Genomic DNA, 21,407 nt, shown 5'->3' with positions numbered 1-21,407 from the left:
AGTACCTCAGTATCAATTTAATAATAACCTGTAGAAAAAGGGGAAGAAAAGTTCTCATTTTATTTTTCGTAGGCTCCCAATATCTCGTAGGCTCACGTGCCGTTTTTGTTTTGATAGCGCTGTACTCCAGAATCAGCTGTTGGGCTTTGCTTGCACCTGCTAACAAGCATTCATGCTCATTCCTTCTGATTTTATCATTTAATTGCTGCTGTATAGCCCCATCATGGATTCAGCAAAGAAAAGCGGTGGCGTAAAAAGTAAACATCGTGCGTTGTCGATCGCAGAGAAAGTGGAAGTGCTTAAAAAACTTGATAGCGGTGTGTCTGTGCGAACCATTTGTGAAACATACAGCATCGGCTCTTCAACAGTGTATGATATTAAAAAACAGAAAGAAAAACTGTTAAAGTTCTTTTCTGACAGTGGATCAAAAAGGAAAATGTTTGTAAGGAAGTCAATGTCGGAGGGAAAAAGTGCGGAACTAGACCAAGTTCTCATAACCTGGTTTAAACTTCGTGTAAATGAAGGTGTGGAAATTTCTGGTGATTTATTAAAGGAACAAGCCAAAGTGTTTCATGAAGAGCTGGGATTGCAACACAAGTGTGACTATACAGAAGGTTGGCTGCAACGTTTCAAGTCGCAACATGGCTTACAGTTTCGTGCAGTATATGGTGAAAAATGTTCAGCAGACAAGGATGCAGCTAGTGCCTATGTGGATGAATTTGCAAAGTTAGTTAGTGATGAACATTTAAGTCCTGAACAAGTGTACAATGCTGACGAGACTGCCTTATTTTGGAGATGTACGCCAAAAAGAACTCTGACAACTGAGGATGCAGAATCGCCATCGGGGTTTAAAGCTTCGAAGGATCGCGTCACGGTAATGTGCTGCTCTAATGCTGTGGGTACCCATAGATGTAAGTTGCTTGTTATCGGAAAAAGTCCGGAGAGAAATGCCTGTACAGGTAGTGATGAAGATGAAAGCAGTGAAGAAAATGAGGAAGATGTGAGAGACAGAATCTCTATTGACAGGTTAATTGCGTTGACAACTGAACTGCTGGCTGGACTAGAGCAACGAAGTTTTGTAAGTGAACAAGAAATCATGAATGTTTTCTTGCTCCAAGATAAACTTATTAAAGAAAGACCCAAGTATATGAAGTAACAGACATTGCCCGATATATTCAAGAAAATAGCTAGGAAGCAGGAAAAAGCAACAGCGGTGTCCACACTTGATAATCCACTGCCATCAACTTCAAGACAAGTTGAAGCTGTTCCTGTTGCTGAGGATGTTGTCACTGTCAGTGATAAAGATGATAATCCTGACAGCCAATCTGCTGTTTAGCCTGATAAAAATTAAAATTTCATTTGATTTTCATTTAGTGTTTAATTTTCTATTTTTTTAAAGGACTGTACAGGTAGTAATTTTCTGTTAAATATTCTGTATACAGCCTATATAATAAAATTTCATTTGCTTTTCATTTAGTGTTTAATTTTCTTTGTTTAAAGGACTGTACAGGTAGTCATTTTCTGTTAAACTTATACAGCAAATATAACCATCAGTTTTCTGGCATTTTCGAAAATCTGGCACTCCTCAGGTCCCGAGGTTGCCGGATTTTTGATAGTCCACCTGTATTCGTTAAGTGATTGTAAAGTAGCTGCTTTGGCAGTCTACTTTCGTCCATGCGGGTAACATGGCCAGTCCAGCGTAGCTGTTCATGGATAATGGTAGCCTCTCTGGTGGTGTCTGGTATTTGTTCTCTTGTCTTCCCAGTGAACCGCGGAGGATGGAGCGTAGACTCGTTGGTGAAAGATTTTTCAAGTTCTTTGAGTTGCCTCCTTATGTGACCATGTCTCGTTGCCGCCATGTAACTTTGTAGATAATATAAAACCACCATACAGAACATGGTTTCAGAGTCTGCCAAGGCGAAGATGCACATCGATCCATTCTGAATTTCACCATCGAGGGTATTACCATTAAACTGGATGGATGGTGGAGAAATCTGTCACGAACCACGGGCAGGTTGAAGAATATGAGTCTTACCCATTCACAAGGCAGAATGCATCACACGCATCTCACGTGAGTATTCAGGATCTCATAGGCTCATGTTCGTGCTGACAAAAAAGGATGAGTCGTCTCCACTACTGAAGTTCAGTAATGGGCTGATGTATCACCAGTAGTCTTATGTTGAAAAAAGACCCTTCATCAGTACTAAAATGTCCCCCAGCCTGACTAAATTGGCACTATCAGGTGGAAGGCAACAAAATGGAAAGGTTATCAATAAAGACCATGTTTATTTAGGATTGGGAAGAAACTCAGACCAGGTGCCATTATCAGGACACAATTATTCCAGTAGTTGCCTTACAGTGATGAATTCAGTGGAAACCAAAAACGAGGTCCACAAAGGCTTCCCTATTGACCCGAAACCATATGGTTAGTCGATGGCCATAGTCAATATTCTCTTTCCTGTATCTGGCGGGCAGCAAAAGATCATGTGGTACTTAAGATTCTGGGACAGAAAGTCTGTTAGGAGGACTCGGGCGATATCTCAGCTCAGCAAATCACGGGCCACACAATCTGACCCGGTCTCCTTGACCTCATCATGGCATCTTTAAGAGCTTGGGGATTTCCTCCTTTTCCATATATTCTCCAGGAGAGTAGAGCCCGATTTGCTAAGCAGGAATACCAACACTGAGCTGGTTCATCACCCTGAGGCTTTGTTATTTTTAATTTGTTTGATGGCCTACCTCATCAAGGGATGGAGGATAGCCAGGTGGAGTCAGCTCCCTGGGTGCATGAGGATCTGCTGGGTAGTCAGGACCATCCCACATCATTTACGTTCAACAAAATGCCAGGCAGTACTCTTTCCCTGAAGGAGACTTCATTGTCTTTAATAATGGGAGCAACCGGATGAGCAGTGTGCTCGCCGATAATTAGCCCAACGTCCTTTAGTGGAATTGAAAACGCGCCCTCTTGTTTGATTTGCATATTTTTTGTGTTTCAAATACATTATTTTAAACCAGTCTCTCTAGATTGCAAAGTTCAGCTGGGCATCTGCTTTCTCCTACGGAAGGTATCAGCTTTGGTCAAGACTGAGGTTGTTCCGCCAGTCAGTTGGCAGAGTGTTAAAACCTCTTCTGGAAGCTTGCTGCCACCGTTTAGGCGGCGTAAGAAGAGCTTGGCTCTGCGAGCCGATTTTTCAGTGTTGTTGCAGTGGTCTGAGCCACCTTGCGGTAATGAGACATCTCGCCGATATCTTTCTCCGACAATACAGTCAAATGAAATCCAGATGTTTGGATAAATGGGTGTTACCCACGAACCCTCGAAACTTATAGGCCTGCTAAACAGTGTGGTGATAGTAGGTTGGGTGCAGCTCTGCTGAGGAGGTAAACCGTTGGGATTACACTTACCTAAACCATTTCTCCCTATAGTCCCCTACAAATGTCAGCATCTTTGCCAGCTCTGGCATCTGCTCACCAAGGGCACAACCTTGTCTTCTATGGGGATAGATGTTAGCACCTCCATTGGTGCGTAAAAAGGCCTCCTTGATATCATCCTCTGCATCCAGTGTTTGCGTGCCTGATGACATGACGTGGATGATTCAGTGGGACTCAAAGCATCATGACGCTAGTTGATCCCCAATAGAGCATTTAATTATCACCTGTATAGGATCGTTGGTAAGCAAAACCCAACTCCATAAACTCGGTTTCCCTCCGCCACCAGGCTTACCTTCAGAAGAAGGTATAGCCAGACCCCAGTTCTGTGAGTAGAACTTCTGGGAGCCAGGACTCACTAATGGCTGCTATGTCAATGTTATACCTAGCCAGCTCTTGCAAAACTACCAGTTCTTCTTTCAGGATGCTCATTTGTGCAGTATCACAGAAAGTCCTGACATTCCATTGCAGTGACCCACAAGAGATTATGTAGTTTTATTAGGATCTGTGATTTTGATTTTCTACCACAAAGGATGACTGCTGGTGATTTGAGTGGTTTTTTAGGCAGGCTATCTTGGGGCACCTTTTCTAAGCCCCCCCCCATGCGGTGAGAGAGTGGCTCCTCAAGAAGGCTGCTCAATCGCTGCCAGACAAAAATCGGATTGCACTGCTACCTAGATCAGTGCATAAACACCATCTTATCTGTGCACGCCCATGTGCAGAGTTGCGACTGTGCCTGTCCCGTAGCCACTCGTCAGTCGCCATAGGACTTTTTTGGTTATAGGGGTTTGATGATATGAGAGGTATGATGAGCTGGATGATGGCTGCCGTGAGTTGATTTTGTGGTGAGACAGAGCGCGAAGGCTGCAACCACCTACAAAGCTCTCCCTTTCCTGATCCAGTAGTCAAGTGTTGCAACATTGACTAGAAGAAAGAAATTAAATGGACTGCGATAGCCCTACCGTTTGTTGGGTTTCACGCCTAGTAGCCTGTCCATCAGGCATCTGCCTTAGATCACGATAGCAATAGTTGGGTTCCCCATATTGTATCTTTCTTCCTCTGCCCGTTAGGGTCTTATTAGAGCTGTGCAATCATGTCCTGGCTGATCTGGGAAACCCCAACGCAGAATTCACGCTCAAGGTTTTATTCCATAACCTTATACTTACCTGAGTTAATCCACAAGGCAGGGCAGTGGTTGGTGGCGCCAGGGCCGTGTCACATGCCAATGGGCCTATGCACCATCCTCTGGGGCCACTTCTACTAGATCCCCTGATCGGTGTAGCCTGGGCCCCAAGGCAACCAGTTACTGTGCTTGATGCCGGAGGCAGGCAGAGTCTTGATGGTGGGAGAGAAGACTTTGCAGCATCTTCCCCAACCAAAAAGAGCCTGGCCAGGCAGGAGCAAGCAGTGCTGCCTTAACACTGACATAATGCTGCCACACTACAGTAGATGCATGTCACCACCTAAACACAGTTAAAGTGGATAAGATATTCAAAAACGTTAGGTGCTGAGATACAGAATGTACACCAATTAACTGCAAAATAAAACTAGGTGGATCATTTAGTACTGTATTTGATACCGGATTACAATACCCTCCTTTGGTTCAGCGAGTAAGACTGACTGGCAATACCCAATACCACGATTTAAAATACCTATCAACAGCCACCTCATACAGTAACCCACCGATGATAACAATAAATATAAACATGTGAATATTTGTGTGTGAGTGCCACAGGTTGTTTTCTTAATGTAAAGCAAAAACTGCTAGTATGCAAACACTTACCAGGCCTTTAACTTTAACCACATTGTTTACACCATTCTATATGATGGGAATCGTAATTACATGTTTGATTAATGGTTTCATTAACTGGAAAAAGAATTTGCCTGGGTTCAATGAACATATAAAAGTTTTATTTGTGTATAAAATCAAGAACATAGCTTATTAAACTAACTGCCTTTGAAAACCTGTGTGTATTCAGAGGAAAACAGTGTGAGTTCAGGGAAAGAAAAGGATGTATTGTATATGGTTGACCAAAGAGATAGTAGAATGGGCTGAAGGATGGATATCAAGGAAGCATCGCCCAAGGAACTGTCAAATGTTCTTGTGGAAGTATAAGCAACTCATGGGTAATGCTAGGTAGTGTGTAGCAGCTGGGGTAAAATGGCTGAATACACCGTTTAACCTTTCATTTATATTCTAAATAAAATTAAAACAATTACATTTATACTGTTAAACCATTCTCCTGCACTCTGATTACTTACACCTCTCCCTCTTTAGAGCTTCTATACCCATTAAGCCATCTCAAAGTTTAGTTCATTTTGCTTCCAAAGTCTTCATGTCTTTGTCCAAAGCTTCAGGCGACAACACAGTCCTGTACTGCTCTCGTGGATCCCATATCTTCCACTGGACTCTGAAAATATAAACTTCATTGTAATCCTCTACAAACACAATATATATATATATATATATATATATATATATATATATATATATATATATACGACTACGTGGACTTAAGATCATAGGACTTGACCACCTCAGATATAAAAAAAAAAAAAAAAAAAAATTTAAATACATTTTCTATACAGAAACGTTTCCAGTTAATGTAGTCTCCATGTATAATTAGAAAATTATAGAGGGCCCCATGTGCATTCCTCAACTACATTAAAGGTTAAGTATAAATCACACTATCATTCCTTATTTATTACTTTCACTGTACCATATCCATTCATCTTATTCATTACTTTTTACTGTACTGTATTTCATTGTGAATTTTATTAAAAAAAAAAAAAAAAAAAAAAAATTTTATCTATAATGACTTACGACCTGGATTTGGGTCCCTAACGTCGTAGAATGTGAACCATATATATATATATATATATATATATATATATATACAATAAATAACACCAAACAACACACCAATATATACTATATCACACACCTACATATATACATGCATATATATATATATATATATATATATATATATATATATATATATATATATATATATATATATATATATATATATATATATATATATATATATATATATATACACTACAAGGTTAATACCTCCTCCAGTCCATGGTCCGAACTCCATGGTCAGGAACGGTTTGACTAATACGTAGAATGAGCTTTTTTTTTTTTTTACTTCTCTCAATTATTATCATTATTACAGGAGTATTAAATTTTTGCACCTCAGGCCCCAATGTGAGTCAGTGACCTATGCCCGGGTGGGCTAATCCCCGTAAAAAAAAAACAACAAAGCCGCGGGAAATTAAGGTTTGTTTACATCCGGCAGTTCGGCGGCTCTCTCTCTCTCTCTGCTCGTCTATACAGAGTACAACATTTAACCCTTCAATATATATGAGCAGTAAATAAGTGTTGCTTTCATATTCTTATGTAGAGTAATGACGATATGTTTTCACATGTGCGCACTTACACACGAGCAGCCTCACTTTTTTTTACCATTAATGGTTAGCTACTTATATTGTTCCATTTATCAACATTAAATAACATTACAGGTACAGTGGTCCCTCGGTTAATGAGCGCCTCGGTTAACGAGATTTCGGTTAACGAGTTACCTTCCATAAGATTCTTAACTTCGGTTAACGAGCAATCCCTCGACTAACGAGTTTCTTACGAGCCGACCTCAACATGTTTTCGCTTGCACTTGGCGGTCCACCAGCTGTAGTATTAGTCCGCCAATACAGTAATCGGTTCTAGGGCTTAAATTCCTTACTATATTAGTAAATATCAAGAAGTTTATACTATTCAATAATTTTAAAAGTTTAATATTAAATCTTTTAGTCATTTTAACAATTATTGAACATAATTGAAGGTAAGGAAACTAGTTTCTGACGCGCCATCCAGCCTGTCAACACACCAAACAGGCGCCAATCTCTCCGTCTTTTCAGTGGAGGTAACATCTTGCTTGAGACTCTCCAACTAAATGCTTTTTTTCTGTGTTTCCAAGCAAATTATTGGTCATTTTGAAATTAATTTTACATATTGACAATATATAATGCAGTGCAGTGTTGATTTAAAGAAAATAATCTTGAATTACACCAAGAGAACTAAAATTTTATGGGTGAAATGGCACCATGGGGTGACTTCTCTTCCACCCCAATGCCTTCTCTTCTCCCTTCTCCTCCACCCCCATTCTAATTCCCATCATCATCATCATCCAGGAGCCTTCTACATACACACCTCAAAATAAGTGTACTTTTCTCCCTTTTTTGTTGAATTTTGGTAATTTTCGGTGAGCTGGAACCAATTACCCAAAAACCCATTGAAGTCCCACTGTATGTATGTTTTAATTTTCACTGAAGGGAATGTTTTCTTTACCCTTTTTGTTGTCTTTTATTCATGTCTAAAATAAAAATATGTGCACATTATCTAAAATACATGTATGGGCAAACATTCATTGTCGGCTTGGGAGTTCAAAATGAATAATTTTGCAGTAATAATCAATGTAAGTCAATTAAAATATTTATTGATTAAAAGATAAGATATCCTTCATATTGAGACCAGAAATAATTGACTTCACACTATAAATTAATTTTCAGGAGAATAAGATTTATTCATTGCTGTGTTAGGCAAACCAACAATATATTTAAATTTGTTGGTGGTTAGCCTAATGCAGCAATGAATAAATCCATAACAAAAATCATAAAAATTTAATTACAGCCTCTTAACTTTAAGATAAATTTAAAAAATTATAATTAACAAAAATAAAGTACTGTACAGTAAAAATAGATATAAGAAAATTCTTACCTCCTCCAAGAGATTCCAGCTATGTCTAATATCACTGAGAATCATCATGAGTTCTTTCTTTTTGTGTAAAAATGTTTCTGCAGCTTCACCCATCTGCTGAGGGGGAGGTCCCTGAGCCTCATCAACGTGGGGAACAGCCTTGAAAAACTTTGACCATAATTCCAATATTACAGCTGGTGGCTGTAACAGGTAAGCATCAAGGAGTTACAATCATCTGGATAAAAATAATTTTTTTCTTGTACTCATCATCAGTGTTTCCATACCACTAGGCTGTACAGGGGCCCCCCAAATTCGCGGGGGTTAGGTTCTCAAAATGGCCGCGAATCGCCAAATACGCAAATAACATTTGCGGACCGGGGAGGGAGGTTACATTTTTACTTGTGTACAAAGAAATGCATATTCCCTTAATGTGTTTGCCCTTAGGACAATTATTTCTTATACCTGTAGTATTGTATTTGTGTGTGTGTGTGTAGACAGACACACAAAACACATACAAATAAATAATAATTGGAAAATCCTCTCACAAATAATCATTAACAAATTTATTAAAAATGTGACAGTCTACCCTCAAGTCGTGCTCTATTAATAAAGTACGTACTGTAATAGCGCACGGACTTGAGGGTAGACTCACATTTTTGATAAATTGGTTTCTGATTATTTGTGAGAGGATTTTCCAATTAATTATTATTTATTTATTTGTATGTGTTTCACGCACGCACGCACGCACACACACGCACGCACGCACGCACACACACACACACACATTTACAATACAGGTAAAGGAAATTACTGTCTCTAGAATGAATGGCTCCCTGTCCGAGCCACAAATATGACCGGCAACTTTAAAACTACCCACAGACATTCTTGGTTACATCCAGGGTATCAACCGCGAATGACCAAAAACCTCGAAGTAAAAATACGTGAACTTGGGGGGCTACCTGTTTTATAAATGTCAAAATTAAAACAAATATCAAAGTAAGGGTTAAAACTTTCATTAAAATATCAAAAAAAAAAAACAATGCATAATCTGAAATTATAATTGACATATACAGTATTTCAATGTTTGGGCCACTCAAGAGTCTCCTCATACTAATTTGGTTACTATATAATCCTCATTTATAACATTTTCTCTAAGACCCACCAAAATCTGACTCTCTACCTTCATAATTGTATAAGCATAGCAATATCTTACTTTTATATAAATGTGAAGGTGGTATCTAATTCTGTATTTAAAAATGTACACTCGTCACAAAAATGTCTTGAACAGCTGGGCACGACAGACTTCAGAAGGAGTACTATGGCTTGTCATCTCAGAACGATTGGTATGTCTGGTTGCTAAATGACTCATTTCATAATAATATGTGTTGCTCATCATTTTTGTATTTACAGGTGAAAAGAAGTAACTTAATTTGTAATAAAACTTCCCCAGTGAGCAATGTTCACATTTTTCGTTCGTTTTGTCATATTGTATGACCCTTTGAGCATTCGAGAACTTTTTGTGGAGAGTGTACATTTAGTAAATCTTAATATAGAGAAATTAAAAAAAAATTATATAGCAATGTACTATACATACATAGCTCAAGTCTAATCCACAAAATAAGACTGCTTCACACTCGATCATCTCTGTGATAGTAAATCCTCGATGATATTAAATTAACAACTCATAGTTTAGCTACTCTCAAGGTTTTTCCTATTTCTCTCCACATTGATCACATTATTAAGGGCAAACCTAATATTCTGTAAGCAATTACATGTTCCCTAATTTGTAAATTCCATAAATCGAAAAGGTACCTACAGTATACTGTTTTTAAACACATATCATCCATAAAATTCCTTTTCTCAAACATACACTTTATTTGGGTATCAGTGTTCTTATTATCCTATTACATTACAGTAGTTTCATTTAATGGTGCACAGCTATTAGAAAATCACATATGTATGTGTACAGCAACAGTTTTTACATTAAGCCACCATATTCGGAGTCCTACCGGATCCAGGTTTATGAGGTTATGATGTACAGATAGAAATCCACATTAATACTTTAGTCACTTTCACCAACAAAAGCCAATGTGATATGCTTATTTCCAGTAGAATCTTTATGCTAACAAGACCCAACATCGCTTGATTTCGCTGCTCAGGCAAGAAGAGATGTTTTCAATGTGAAATTATCCTTATTTTTTTGCCTTCCCTTTCTACAATACATACGGTAATTATATTCTTGAGATAATTCAATAAAGTTATAAAACTTCTACATCTGCACTTTAATTTTTGCCAAAAAATTACATAACTTCACATCATGATATTTTACATCTAATGTATAAGCTCACCAAAAACTTTTTGAACGCTAAAAGCACTATACCATCTGAAAAATGAACAAAGAATCCGAAACTATTCCCAGATGTCAAGCCCCATTCTGCTCATTCGCACAGCCATCATGCCCAGGTGTTCGATAAGTTTTTGTTGAGCGTGTACAGTCCCCTTCACTTCTGCATTTACAGGATCTAGCCAGGTTTTGTGAAATGTGACAGCACTGCGTTTGTTTATACAGGTTGTACCTCTCTAGTCCGGCATTCTGTGGTCCGGAAACTCCCGTGGTCCGGAACGATTTTAGTTTGTCCAATAGGTAGATTGGCAGCTTTTTTTTTTTTTACTTATCTGAATTATTATTATTATTATTATTACAGGAGTATTAAATTTTTGCCCCTCAGGCCCCAATGTGGGTCAGTGACCTATGCGGGTCAGTGACCTATGCCCGGGTGGGCTAATCCCCGTAAAAAAACAACAACAAAGCCACGGGAAATTAAGGCTTGTTTACATCTGGCAGTTCGGCTGCTCTCTCTCTCTGCTTGTCTATACAGAGTCTATACATTTAACCCTTCAATATATATGAGCAGTAAATAAGTGTTGCTTTCATATTCTTATGTAGAGTAATGACGATATGTTTTCACAAATGCGAACTTACATACGCGTAGAAAACAGTGCGTTAATGTTCGAAATAAGGCAAACAGAGTACGGGTATTGGGTTTTATATCTAGAAGTGTAAGTAACAAGAGTGCAGAGGTCTTATTGCAACTTTATCTTGCGCTAGTCAGGCCGCACCTCGATTATGCGGTTCAGTTCTGGTGCCCCTATTATAGAATGGATATAAATTCAATAGAGTCGGTGCAGCGAAGAATGACAAAAATGATCCCGGGACTTAGAAACCTTCCATATCAGGATAGGTTAAAGAAACTTAACTTGCATTCCCTAGAAAGACTAAGAGTGCGGGAGATATGATAGAAGTATTTAAGTGGGTGAAAGGAATCAATAAAGGGGATATAGATAAAGTTCTTATAATATCCGAGCAGGATAGGACTCGGAGCAACGGATTCAAGTTGGATAAGTTTAGGTTTAGGAGGGAGATAGGAAGAAACTGGTTCACAAATAGGGTGGTGGACAAGTGGAACAAGCTTAGCAACTTGTAGTAAGTGCGGGAACTCTGGAAAGTTTCAAAAGGAGGCTAGATAGATTCATGGATGATAGAGTGGTAGTAACTCTTGACAGGAGCTGCCATGCACAGGCCAACCGGCCTATTGCAGACTCCTTATTTTCTTATGTTCACTATTTTTTTTACCATTAATGGTTAGCTACTTATATTGTTCCATTTATTAACATTAAATAACATTACAGGTACTTCAAACAACCATATTAATTTTTTTACATTAATTTTACTACAGCTACAATCAGGATCTTATTTTCTTCAGTTTTATATGTAGAACCAATCAGTCACTGGTTTTGTAAGTTTTAACAAAAACAATGCCGGCAGCCGTCTCGTCTCTCGTGTGTTTTAATATTCCACGTATTATTAATAAATTGTATTGTTAATTTTGCACACACAAACATTAATTCAATAAAAACAAATTCAGAAACATTAATTAAAATATATATGAACCGTAAATAAGTGTTGCTTTCATATTCTTATGTAAAGTAATGACGATATGTTTTCACGTGTGCGCACTTACATACGCGATCTCTCTTTTTTCTTTACCATTATTGTTAGCTACTTCTATTGTTCCATTTATTAACATTAAATAACATTACTTAAAACAACCATATTAATTTTACTACAGCTACAACCAAGGTCTTATTTTCTTCAGTTTTATATGTAGAACCAGTCAGTCACTGGTTTTGTAATCAATGAAAACAATGCTGTCTCATTTCCTAGTGTTTTAATATTCTACGTATTATTAATGAATTGTATTGCTCATTTTGCACACTCAAACATTAATTCAATCAAAAAGACTTTCAGTAATAAACAATAATGAATCTTTTGTACATAAGAGAAATGACGCTGTTTACAGATTGTGCCCGTCATCTGAACGTTGGTGGGCCATTCAAACCCGTTGAAATTCGAGTTTCCGCCGTCAAAATTTTTAAATGTGTTGTTTTTTTGTGTGTTCAAATAGAAAACGTCGAATTAAAAACTCGCGAAATTTGAGAAGCTACTGTACGACATTTAACCCTTCAATATGTCTTCAAAGAGACCATGAAGCAGAGAAAGTGGTGCTAGTGCTTCCAAGCCAAGTCACTATCTATCCAGGAAAAGGGTGAATTTCCATGGTCCGGAAATTTCCATGGTCCGGCACCGGTCAGGTCCCGAGGTTGCCGGACTAGAGAGGTACAACCTGTACTGTATTGTATAGTATAGTAAAACTATCTAATTGGACTGAAGCAACCTCACATAGTAGCCTGACTAAGGATTCAAAATAAGTAGTATTTCTGGCATGTTTATAGTTTTAATAAAGAGTGCACCAAATAAGGGCATTAATAACGCCTATAAGCTGTCTGGTTAAAGGCGTTACGGAGAGGTGATGTGACGTAAGGTGTTCACACACTAAGATGAATACAGTTAAACAAATAGTAAATTTTAAAAGTAAATAAAGAGAAAAGTATCACATCAGAGAAGAAATTTACCTTTCTAAGTTTTAAAGCTTTCTCAATATCTGTGAGAGCTTCCTCAGCCTTACTGAGCATCCGTTCTGATATCCTTTCTGGTGCCACTTTTTTGGGGTCTGAAAAACAAATAGGATTTCTTTAGGGAGTATAAATTCCATGGAGTGAATGAAGTGTGGAAAGAAGATGTAACTGTGTACAGTACTGAGCTTTGTGAAGTGTGTCAAAATTATGAAGGACTAAAGTACAAGGGTGCTGTGGACATAATATAAGTGGATTGTGGAAGAGAGATTACTTTTATATTAGGTTGGTTGATTGATCGATTGGGTAAAATATCTGGTGTCACAGCCTCTTTATATTAGGCTACAATATCCATGATGGCTACAATATTCACACTGACTGCAATATGCACAATGAAATTTCTTATGAGATAATACTGAAGTCAGGGATAAAATATTTTTTGTGATTCATCATTTACTGTATGAGTTATCTATACAGTATATCATTTATTATTTATTTTCTTATGCATATACTGTATTATCTTTATTAATTAGTTCATATATTGTACTGCTGTACTTAACATACTTCTGCTCTCAGATCTGATACACCCACAATTGTCCTTAATTTTGATTCAGTGAAAGGACAGAAGGCTTTGGGGTTTAATTGGGGCTTGGTTGCTAACTGCTTCAGGACCTGTCTTTCCACCCTTATACATTCTGACTTATCGTAGTTTGAATTCTGAACCTAGGTTCCATCACTCTGCCCTGCCCATCATTAGTGAAAGACAATATCACATGATGGCACTGGAGGCTGAACCTTCTAATTTGGCCACCATTACTTCCTCATTGGTTATGATGATATCCAGTTGTTTGGGTATTTGTTCACCTGTATAGTAAGTCTGATCTTTAACATGCTGGACTAGAAAATTCCCCCCACCCCCTCAAATTTTCTAAAAAAGATTTGCAAAGTTACCAAGGACTGATGTGTTATCATTACTCCAGCTATACATGGTACTGGGTATTACCATAACTAAAATCTCCCATTAAAAGAAGTTGGAAAGAGTTTAGTGCACCATTCTACTGTCTACTAAGGATCTCAAATTCTGTGATCTATATATGCACCTAATAATGAGTGTGTCTCTTCCTATCAGATTAATATTACACCTCACCTGATTGGCTCTAAGGTCCTTTCTAAATTATACGTGAGCAATAATATTTTGGGAATTTCCCAAGGTTATCTATGATTACATACCATGGAATGTGCAGGTTGGAGGGAAGGAGGGATTTAATGTCATTTTAAAGCAAGTTGACTGCAAGAATCCTGGATCCTCCACTGATACAACTCCTTACAAATACAGAAGCAATATAATGATTATTGAAACAAAACACAAAAAACTTAATAAGGTTCTCACCCAGTTTCATCACAGATATTTGCTTCATGAACATTTTCCTGTTGAGGATGAGCTTCATCAATAGTTCAGTTCTTGGGTCAAGGGACTGCAGCTCACTCTCACTATCACTATCTTCTATTTCTTCTTGATCCACACCACCTATGACAAGTTTACAGATATTCTAATAATATTGCAAAATGATCAAACACAACACATCATTATCCCAATAAAGGCATCTGAAACCAAATTGTGATGAGAGCAGCATTTTTTTTTTCAGAGTACTGTAATTCTATTGGCAACTTCATTATTTTTATGGCTATTTTCCACACATGTATGATTTGGCTGTGATTATCTGATGGTATGGTGTTCTGGTTGCCATCAGGCAAAATTGAAGCAAATTTTACAGCTGGATGCCCTTCATATTGTCAACCCACTGTTACAGAGTGGGAACTAGACATTATATACAGTACTGTATAAGACTTCCAAGTATTATCTTAGCTGGCAAAGCAAGGTCAGAGCTCCCTGAGGTAATCAAAGATTACCCACCTACACAATCACCTGAGATAAAAAAAATATATATACAGAGAAAAACATATACTGTAAGTACCTGTATAAGGTAAAAAGCATACTTGCTAAAAATATTGTTAAGTTCAGGCAGCTGGAAACAGCCCCAGCAGTGCTAGGGCCAGAACAGCACCTGGTCATCATTTACTGTTTGATGAATGTTCTGCTTACTGTTAGATATTTGACACTGGAAACTCTTAAAGGTATGTGAAGTCCACATGAATCATTCTTCTTTTGATTTGTGATAACCACATAAACACAAACTGACATACAGATATACAGACAATTATACAATTTTCATTACTGTGTTCAACATAACTGAAATTCATTTACTTCTGTACACTTAAACTTTGGCCAGTTTACTGATGTCATTACACAACATATAACATATATGGTCTACACTAGTGTCCTGTTCATCTTCTATCCACCTACCAATGGTTTAAAATCTGGCTATCTATTATTACCCCATCATCTTTACTCCTCTCCACTTCTATATAAGATGGATTGAGATAAATAAGCCTCAAGGCAGGGAAGAAAATGGTGCAGAGGAGTTGTAACAAGACATGTGGAGAAAACAACACAATATGTCTGAAACTAAGTAATTTACTGTACTGTACACCACCCAGAAGCCACAATTCTTGAACCTCCATATATTGTGAAGAGTAAAAAGTAAATCCTTAACCCACATTTAATTGAATGTGCATATCAGCTCGAGTTGTTGCCTCATTATTTTACATGTATTTTTCAATTTTTTTGTACATCTTCCCAAAATCTTTCTACGAAGGCACATGAAAATTATTCATTATTAACATCAACAGCCTTTTTTTTTTTTTAACAGGGATTAGCCCACCCTGGTACAGGTCACTGACCCACGTCAAGGCCTGGGAACAAAAATATAATAATAATAATTCTTTTACTGAACTTTTCTACTATCCAGTAACAATTCTTCCCCCCATACTTACCCTCTTGAAGGTAATATTTCCCAGGCTGGGGTACAAATGTATCTCTATTATTCCAACCGTTGTCTGTCTTCTCACGAAACTTCTTTTTGAAAGTTTTAACAGCTTCCTTAAGGCCACTTTCTCTCTTAGCTTCCCAGTCACCCTCCTCACCCTGCAAATATGGCATTGAATGGTTTATGGATGTACCGATGGGTGTGTGATGTCATGGCGATACATTAAGGAAAACAGGAATATACAAAACAAAAAGCAATGGTCAGTATGGCACAGTCTAACCTGCTATGAATTACAATAAAAATTATGACCTAAAGAAAACTTGTGTTTAACATCACCTCTTCTTCATCATCATCGTTTTATCTCTTTAGTTATGCAAATAAAATCTTCCCCTCATCATTATAATGCACCTTAAAAGATAAATTTACACCTATGTAATTTTACAAACCTCTTGACCAAACCGAGAGAAGACAGCATATCTACCGTTGAGCACAACGATCTGCAGGACTAAAAACTTGTTACCATTCTTATCATCTGGAAGAATCAGTCTACACGAGTAGTCTTCATGCACTTTTGCCTGGAAACATTCAAAGAAGAAAGGTACTGGTAAGTCATTAATGCTGGTGTAATGGTCAAGAAAATTCCCTCCTTATCACTATGGTTACCGTAATAATTTACATGACAAGGAGTTTCACTCAACAGAGTTAGACACCAAATGACCTTGTCCTTGCTAGGTATAATGACAATAAACATAGTACTTATACTTATCATTCTGCAACATACTTTATACTCTACACTATCCTCTTTGCCACTGATCGGCTCGTTAGCCGCTTGGGTGGTCAGTCATGTCTCTGTTACCTATTGCTGGCAAATACTGTACAGAACTGGTCATGTACTGATTCAAGAATGTATCTGAACCTTTGCCAGTGTTGGTCAAGTCTGGTCTTGAATGACCTCACACTTGGTGCCATATGCTCTCTGGCAGATTGTTCCAAGAGTGTTTTCAACTCACACACCAAAAAAGTTTGCCCTGACAGCTTTCTGAACTTGTGGCTTCTTTAACCTTAAGCATGGGCACAATATTCCAATAAGCAATGGGTGGTTGTGTTCAAGATGTGCATTGTGAACGGAGTGAAAGCAATTTTAATTCACAATAATTAGGATTAATGTTGGCTACTAAGTGTTCTAACACAGCCAATTCTTTTGGATAATTATACCTCACATGTTTTCCTCCTCGTGTTATTAACCTCACTTGGACCAAAAGGATAATGATACTTTCTGATTAGGCTAGACCAACAGTGATGTATAGTTAAGTACCTATACAGTACAATACATTCAAGAGCTTAAGTTTGTTCAGTAGCTGTTGACAGTGAAATCCAAAAAGTAAGTGCCCAATTTAACATACTGTACGGATTAGTAGACTAACAAAGGGATTAGTAAAAAAAAATCATACCGTATTATTTGTTTTGCTGCGAATTATAGCATCAGGAACAGGGACAGTTTTACCCTTTGGCTGACATGAAGAATGTCCTGCCTCATCTCGTTGACGCTTAGGTATGGCTGGCCTGAGAATAATATACTGTATTATTGCCTCATTAAAGATACAGTACTGTATACTAAAGGAAGAAAATAATACAATGAAAAATAATCTAATAATAAACTGGAAATCATTACACACAAGAATAATTAAGAAAGACTTAAAGGATGAGTGGCATGGTGAAGGTCACTAGAGAAATAAAACTTAGAAAAAGAGTGAATGAGAATATGAAAGACAATACAATACTGGACAGTATTACATTTAAGAATCAAATAATTTAACAAAAGAACTGATGAAAGAGAATTTACAGATACCCAGTAGATGACGTGTTAAAGTTTGGGTAAGCATATGATAAAAGACTTTCATAAATACCACACACAACATTGACTTAACTGGTCAAGATCCATGTAGATATATGTACTGTACTGTATAAGAAAAATGACAAGATGACCCCTGCCACAGGTATTGTGTTACATCTGTAAAATATTTTAAAATTTTCTCATTACTTTAACAAACTACACAGAACCAATGGATTTCAGATTCAAATTTGCCCAGGGAGGGCAAAGCGCAAAAGTGTTTACAGTGCCCAATAGGGAAGCATGTGGAGTTCATGCTTGCCTTCATGACTCATGCATTAAAGATGCAAGCACCTGAAGAATCATGGGTTTTGTCAGCAAGTTACATACATAGTGACAGATTGATGAGTGTGTGTGGGGGGGGGGGGTTCTCAGTACAATTTATCTGTTTATGGCAAAGCGTAGCAGGCCTGTCTTTCGGAGGAGGGATATTTGATCAAAGAGGGATGAGGTGCTCGTAATGGCTGGGGACTTGTAGGAGGAGGTCATCGGAAGAGTGAGGATGTAGTGAGAGAGGGTGTGATTCAGGTTGACCAATGGACATCATATGCCTACTGCTACAGTTGACCTTCTGACCTTCAGTTGTGACCCTGACTTTGACAATGAATTGAATTTGGAGTTCTGCACTTCATTTACTGGTGAAACATATTCTTATAAAGCTTTCTCTAAATGTACACACTGTACCTGTGTTCATTCATGAGCTATGCCCAGGACATGATCTTACCACTGACTTCAACAGACTTGAATTTGAGTTTCAGCACATTACCATAGCCATTCAGGATAAGTTTTGTCAAAATATCAGTACTGTACCTATAATTGTAGCCATTCCAAAAAGCTATGCTCTAAACAAGGATAAGTTTAATGATGATGGGATTTTCTCAGACACACATTGTTTTCACTGAGCATCTAAAAAGTGAGGGATACAGTATACTGTACTTGCTTCTAATATAATTTCACCTTGAGCAAAAAATACAAGAAAAATGAAACAGTTAAGGGTACAAAAATATACATTAAAATGGCTCAACTTCTGTGAACAAAATCAAGTTCACCAAATTGGACTTAAGAATAATAATATACCAGTCTTAAAATTCCCACTTTCAGTACAGTTTTATAGCAACGAATTATATGGATGAATCATATGTACAACAACTTCCTTCACACACACACACACACACACACACACACACACACACACACACACACACACACACACACACACACACACACACACACACACACACACACACACACACACACACACACACACTCTCTCAAGGTAACTCACAAGTCACCATACACACAAAACACACAGCAACACTTAAAGTAACTCACAAATCACCAATGTTCCTCTTGCGTTTGGAAGCTCCATCTCTCTCTGAGTCTTCCATCTGAAATAAACAAGGATGTAGTCACAAATATTCAACACTACTATGGAAATAATATCAAGTTTAGAATACAGTACAGGTTTGGTTGATGCATGAAACACGGTACTGTACACTGCCTGGTGCATGTTACACGGTACACTACCTAGTGCAAGTTACACACGGTACACTACCTGGTGAATGTTACACACGGTACATTACCTGGTGCATGCTACACGGTACACTGCCTGGTGCATGTTACACGGTACACTACCTAGTGCAAGTTACACGGTACACTACCTAGTGCAAGTTACACACGGTACACTACCTGGTGAATGTTACACAAGGTATATTGCCTGGTGCATGTTACACACGGTACACTGCCTGGTGAATGTTAAACAAGGTACATTGTCTGGTGCATGCTACACGGTACATTGCCTGGTGCATGTTACACGGTACACTACCTAGTGCAAGTTACACACGGTACACTACCTGGTGAATGTTACACAAGGTACATTGCCTGGTGCATGTTACACGGTACACTACCTAGTGCAAGTTACACACGGTACACTACCTGGTGAATGTTACACAAGGTACATTGCCTGGTGCATGTTACACGGTACACTACCTAGTGCAAGTTACACACGGTACACTGCCTGGTGCATGTTACACGGTCCACTACCTGGTGCATGTTACACACGGTACACTACCTGGTGCATGAAAAACAAGGCAGCAACAAGTCAGCCAACACGAAGTACAGCATCTCAAGAGTGGGATGGTGTCCTTAGCTAGTAATCAATATGTTTAATATTCTGATCTAGGTCTTAATTACAAAGACCTACTGAATGACAGGCTGCACAATATTTGCTCTTGGATGTTATTATATGAGGGAAGAAATTGCTGATTACCGTAGTTAATTTGCTTTTAAATAAATATTGACTGGTTGTCAGGTATGGTGATGACAGAATGCACCTTTTTGCCGATGATCATAAACGGTTTCAACCCTTTCATGACGCAAAGTTCACTGACAGATCACACAGATAACAAAAACACACATGACATAGTTACACTATTAAGTTAAGTAGTTTAACACTCCCAATCCCGGTGTACACCCACTCTAAGATCTATAAAAGGGGGAAGTAGTCTATTTCCCCAGTTAAATTTACGACCCACTAAGTCCACTTTGAATAACACAATGAATATCTATGTAAGCTCTTCAGTTACTTACCGTATAAACGTGAATTTCAGGAAAGCAACTGAAAACTCCCTCCCTCGAACCTTCTACAGTCGTCACTGTTTCGGTCTGCCTGTTTGTTTGTTGTGTTTTTTGTAATTTTGTTCTTGACTACGTCTGGCAGCCTTAACTCAATCATCATGATATCGTACTTTTTTCCGGATTAAGCAATTATCTAGATATAACAGGATTTTTTTACCATGAAAATTAAATTAATGAAAAGGGAAATAAAAAGTTAGCACTCTATGTTGTTCACTATAAAGGGAAAAGCATTGATGTGTTACCCTGAATGACAGAAAATGTAGCTCCATTTAGTATGGGAGACTTAAAGAATATATATATATATATATATATATATATATATATATATATATATATATATATATATATATATATATATATATATATATATATATATATATATATCTTGATAAAATACACGGGAAAAGGAAACAACGGAGTACCTTAGCTTTCGTCTTTATTCAAGGTCTTGTTGAGCAATCACTCCGTTGTTTCCATTTTCCCGTGTGATTTTATCAAGATTTATCTTATCCACGTTTTCATTGCGGATTTACATGATTATATATATATATATATATATATATATATATATATATATATATATATATATATATATATATATATATGATTGAGCTAGTTGGTTCTTTGTGTGCATTTAATTCCCTATAATTGTCTCAAGAATGGGTGCTAAGTGTTAACACTGAAAATTTTAGGTGGATGGATATAGCTCTAGATAAAATTACTTTGTACAGTCGAGGGATCTTTTACAGACCAGTGGCCACCTTCCCCCGGCATGGCCACCTCTAGTGGGTGGCCATTCGGTAAAATAAGGTTCGGTTGTTTCTGGACG

At 37.7% G+C, this 21,407-nt stretch overlaps 2 protein-coding genes across 2 annotated transcripts; one reads left to right on the top strand and one right to left on the bottom strand.

Annotated features, from left to right (window-relative positions):
- The first annotated feature begins 223 nt into the window (after nt 1-223).
- LOC121854729 (tigger transposable element-derived protein 2-like) lies at nt 224-1,336 on the top strand. The gene is made up of 2 exons (XM_042349467.1): nt 224-1,078; nt 1,181-1,336. Exons 1-2 carry the CDS (start codon nt 224-226, stop codon nt 1,334-1,336), a joined length of 1,011 nt encoding a protein of 336 aa, XP_042205401.1.
- Nucleotides 1,337-8,128: 6,792 nt separating this feature from the next.
- On the bottom strand, nt 8,129-20,647 carry LOC121854784 (protein mono-ADP-ribosyltransferase PARP3-like). The gene is made up of 8 exons (XM_042349561.1): nt 20,531-20,647; nt 19,274-19,329; nt 17,502-17,613; nt 16,497-16,625; nt 16,058-16,208; nt 14,553-14,690; nt 13,163-13,260; nt 8,129-8,389 (listed from the first exon to the last, which is right to left on the bottom strand). The coding sequence occupies exons 2-8, from the start codon at nt 19,327-19,329 to the stop codon at nt 8,144-8,146; spliced, it is 930 nt and encodes a 309-aa protein (XP_042205495.1). The 5' UTR covers nt 20,531-20,647; the 3' UTR covers nt 8,129-8,143.
- Nucleotides 20,648-21,407: the final 760 nt, after the last annotated feature.

Source organism: Homarus americanus, unplaced genomic scaffold, assembly GCF_018991925.1.
Source record: "Homarus americanus isolate GMGI-L3 unplaced genomic scaffold, GMGI_Hamer_2.0 scaffold53233, whole genome shotgun sequence".
Classification (NCBI taxonomy): domain Eukaryota; kingdom Metazoa; phylum Arthropoda; class Malacostraca; order Decapoda; family Nephropidae; genus Homarus; species Homarus americanus.
Note: the sequence above shows the minus strand (reverse complement) of the source record. Positions and strands in the feature narration are given on the sequence as shown.

Excerpts from the sequence above, each read along its gene's own strand:
- LOC121854729 (XM_042349467.1), top strand. The coding sequence starts at position 224 with ATGGATTCAGCAAAGAAAAGCGGTGGCGTAAAAAGTAAACATCGTGCG. Across the intron at positions 1,079-1,180 it reads GACTAGAGCAACGAAGTTTT|AAAATAGCTAGGAAGCAGGA; the intron begins GTAAGTGAACAA and ends GATATATTCAAG.
- LOC121854784 (XM_042349561.1), bottom strand. The coding sequence starts at position 19,329 with ATGGAAGACTCAGAGAGAGATGGAGCTTCCAAACGCAAGAGGAACATT. Across the intron at positions 13,261-14,552 it reads AATATCTGTGATGAAACTGG|ACCCCAAAAAAGTGGCACCA; the intron begins GTGAGAACCTTA and ends TTTGTTTTTCAG. Across the intron at positions 8,390-13,162 it reads AAGCTTTAAAACTTAGAAAG|CCACCAGCTGTAATATTGGA; the intron begins GTAAATTTCTTC and ends TACCTGTTACAG.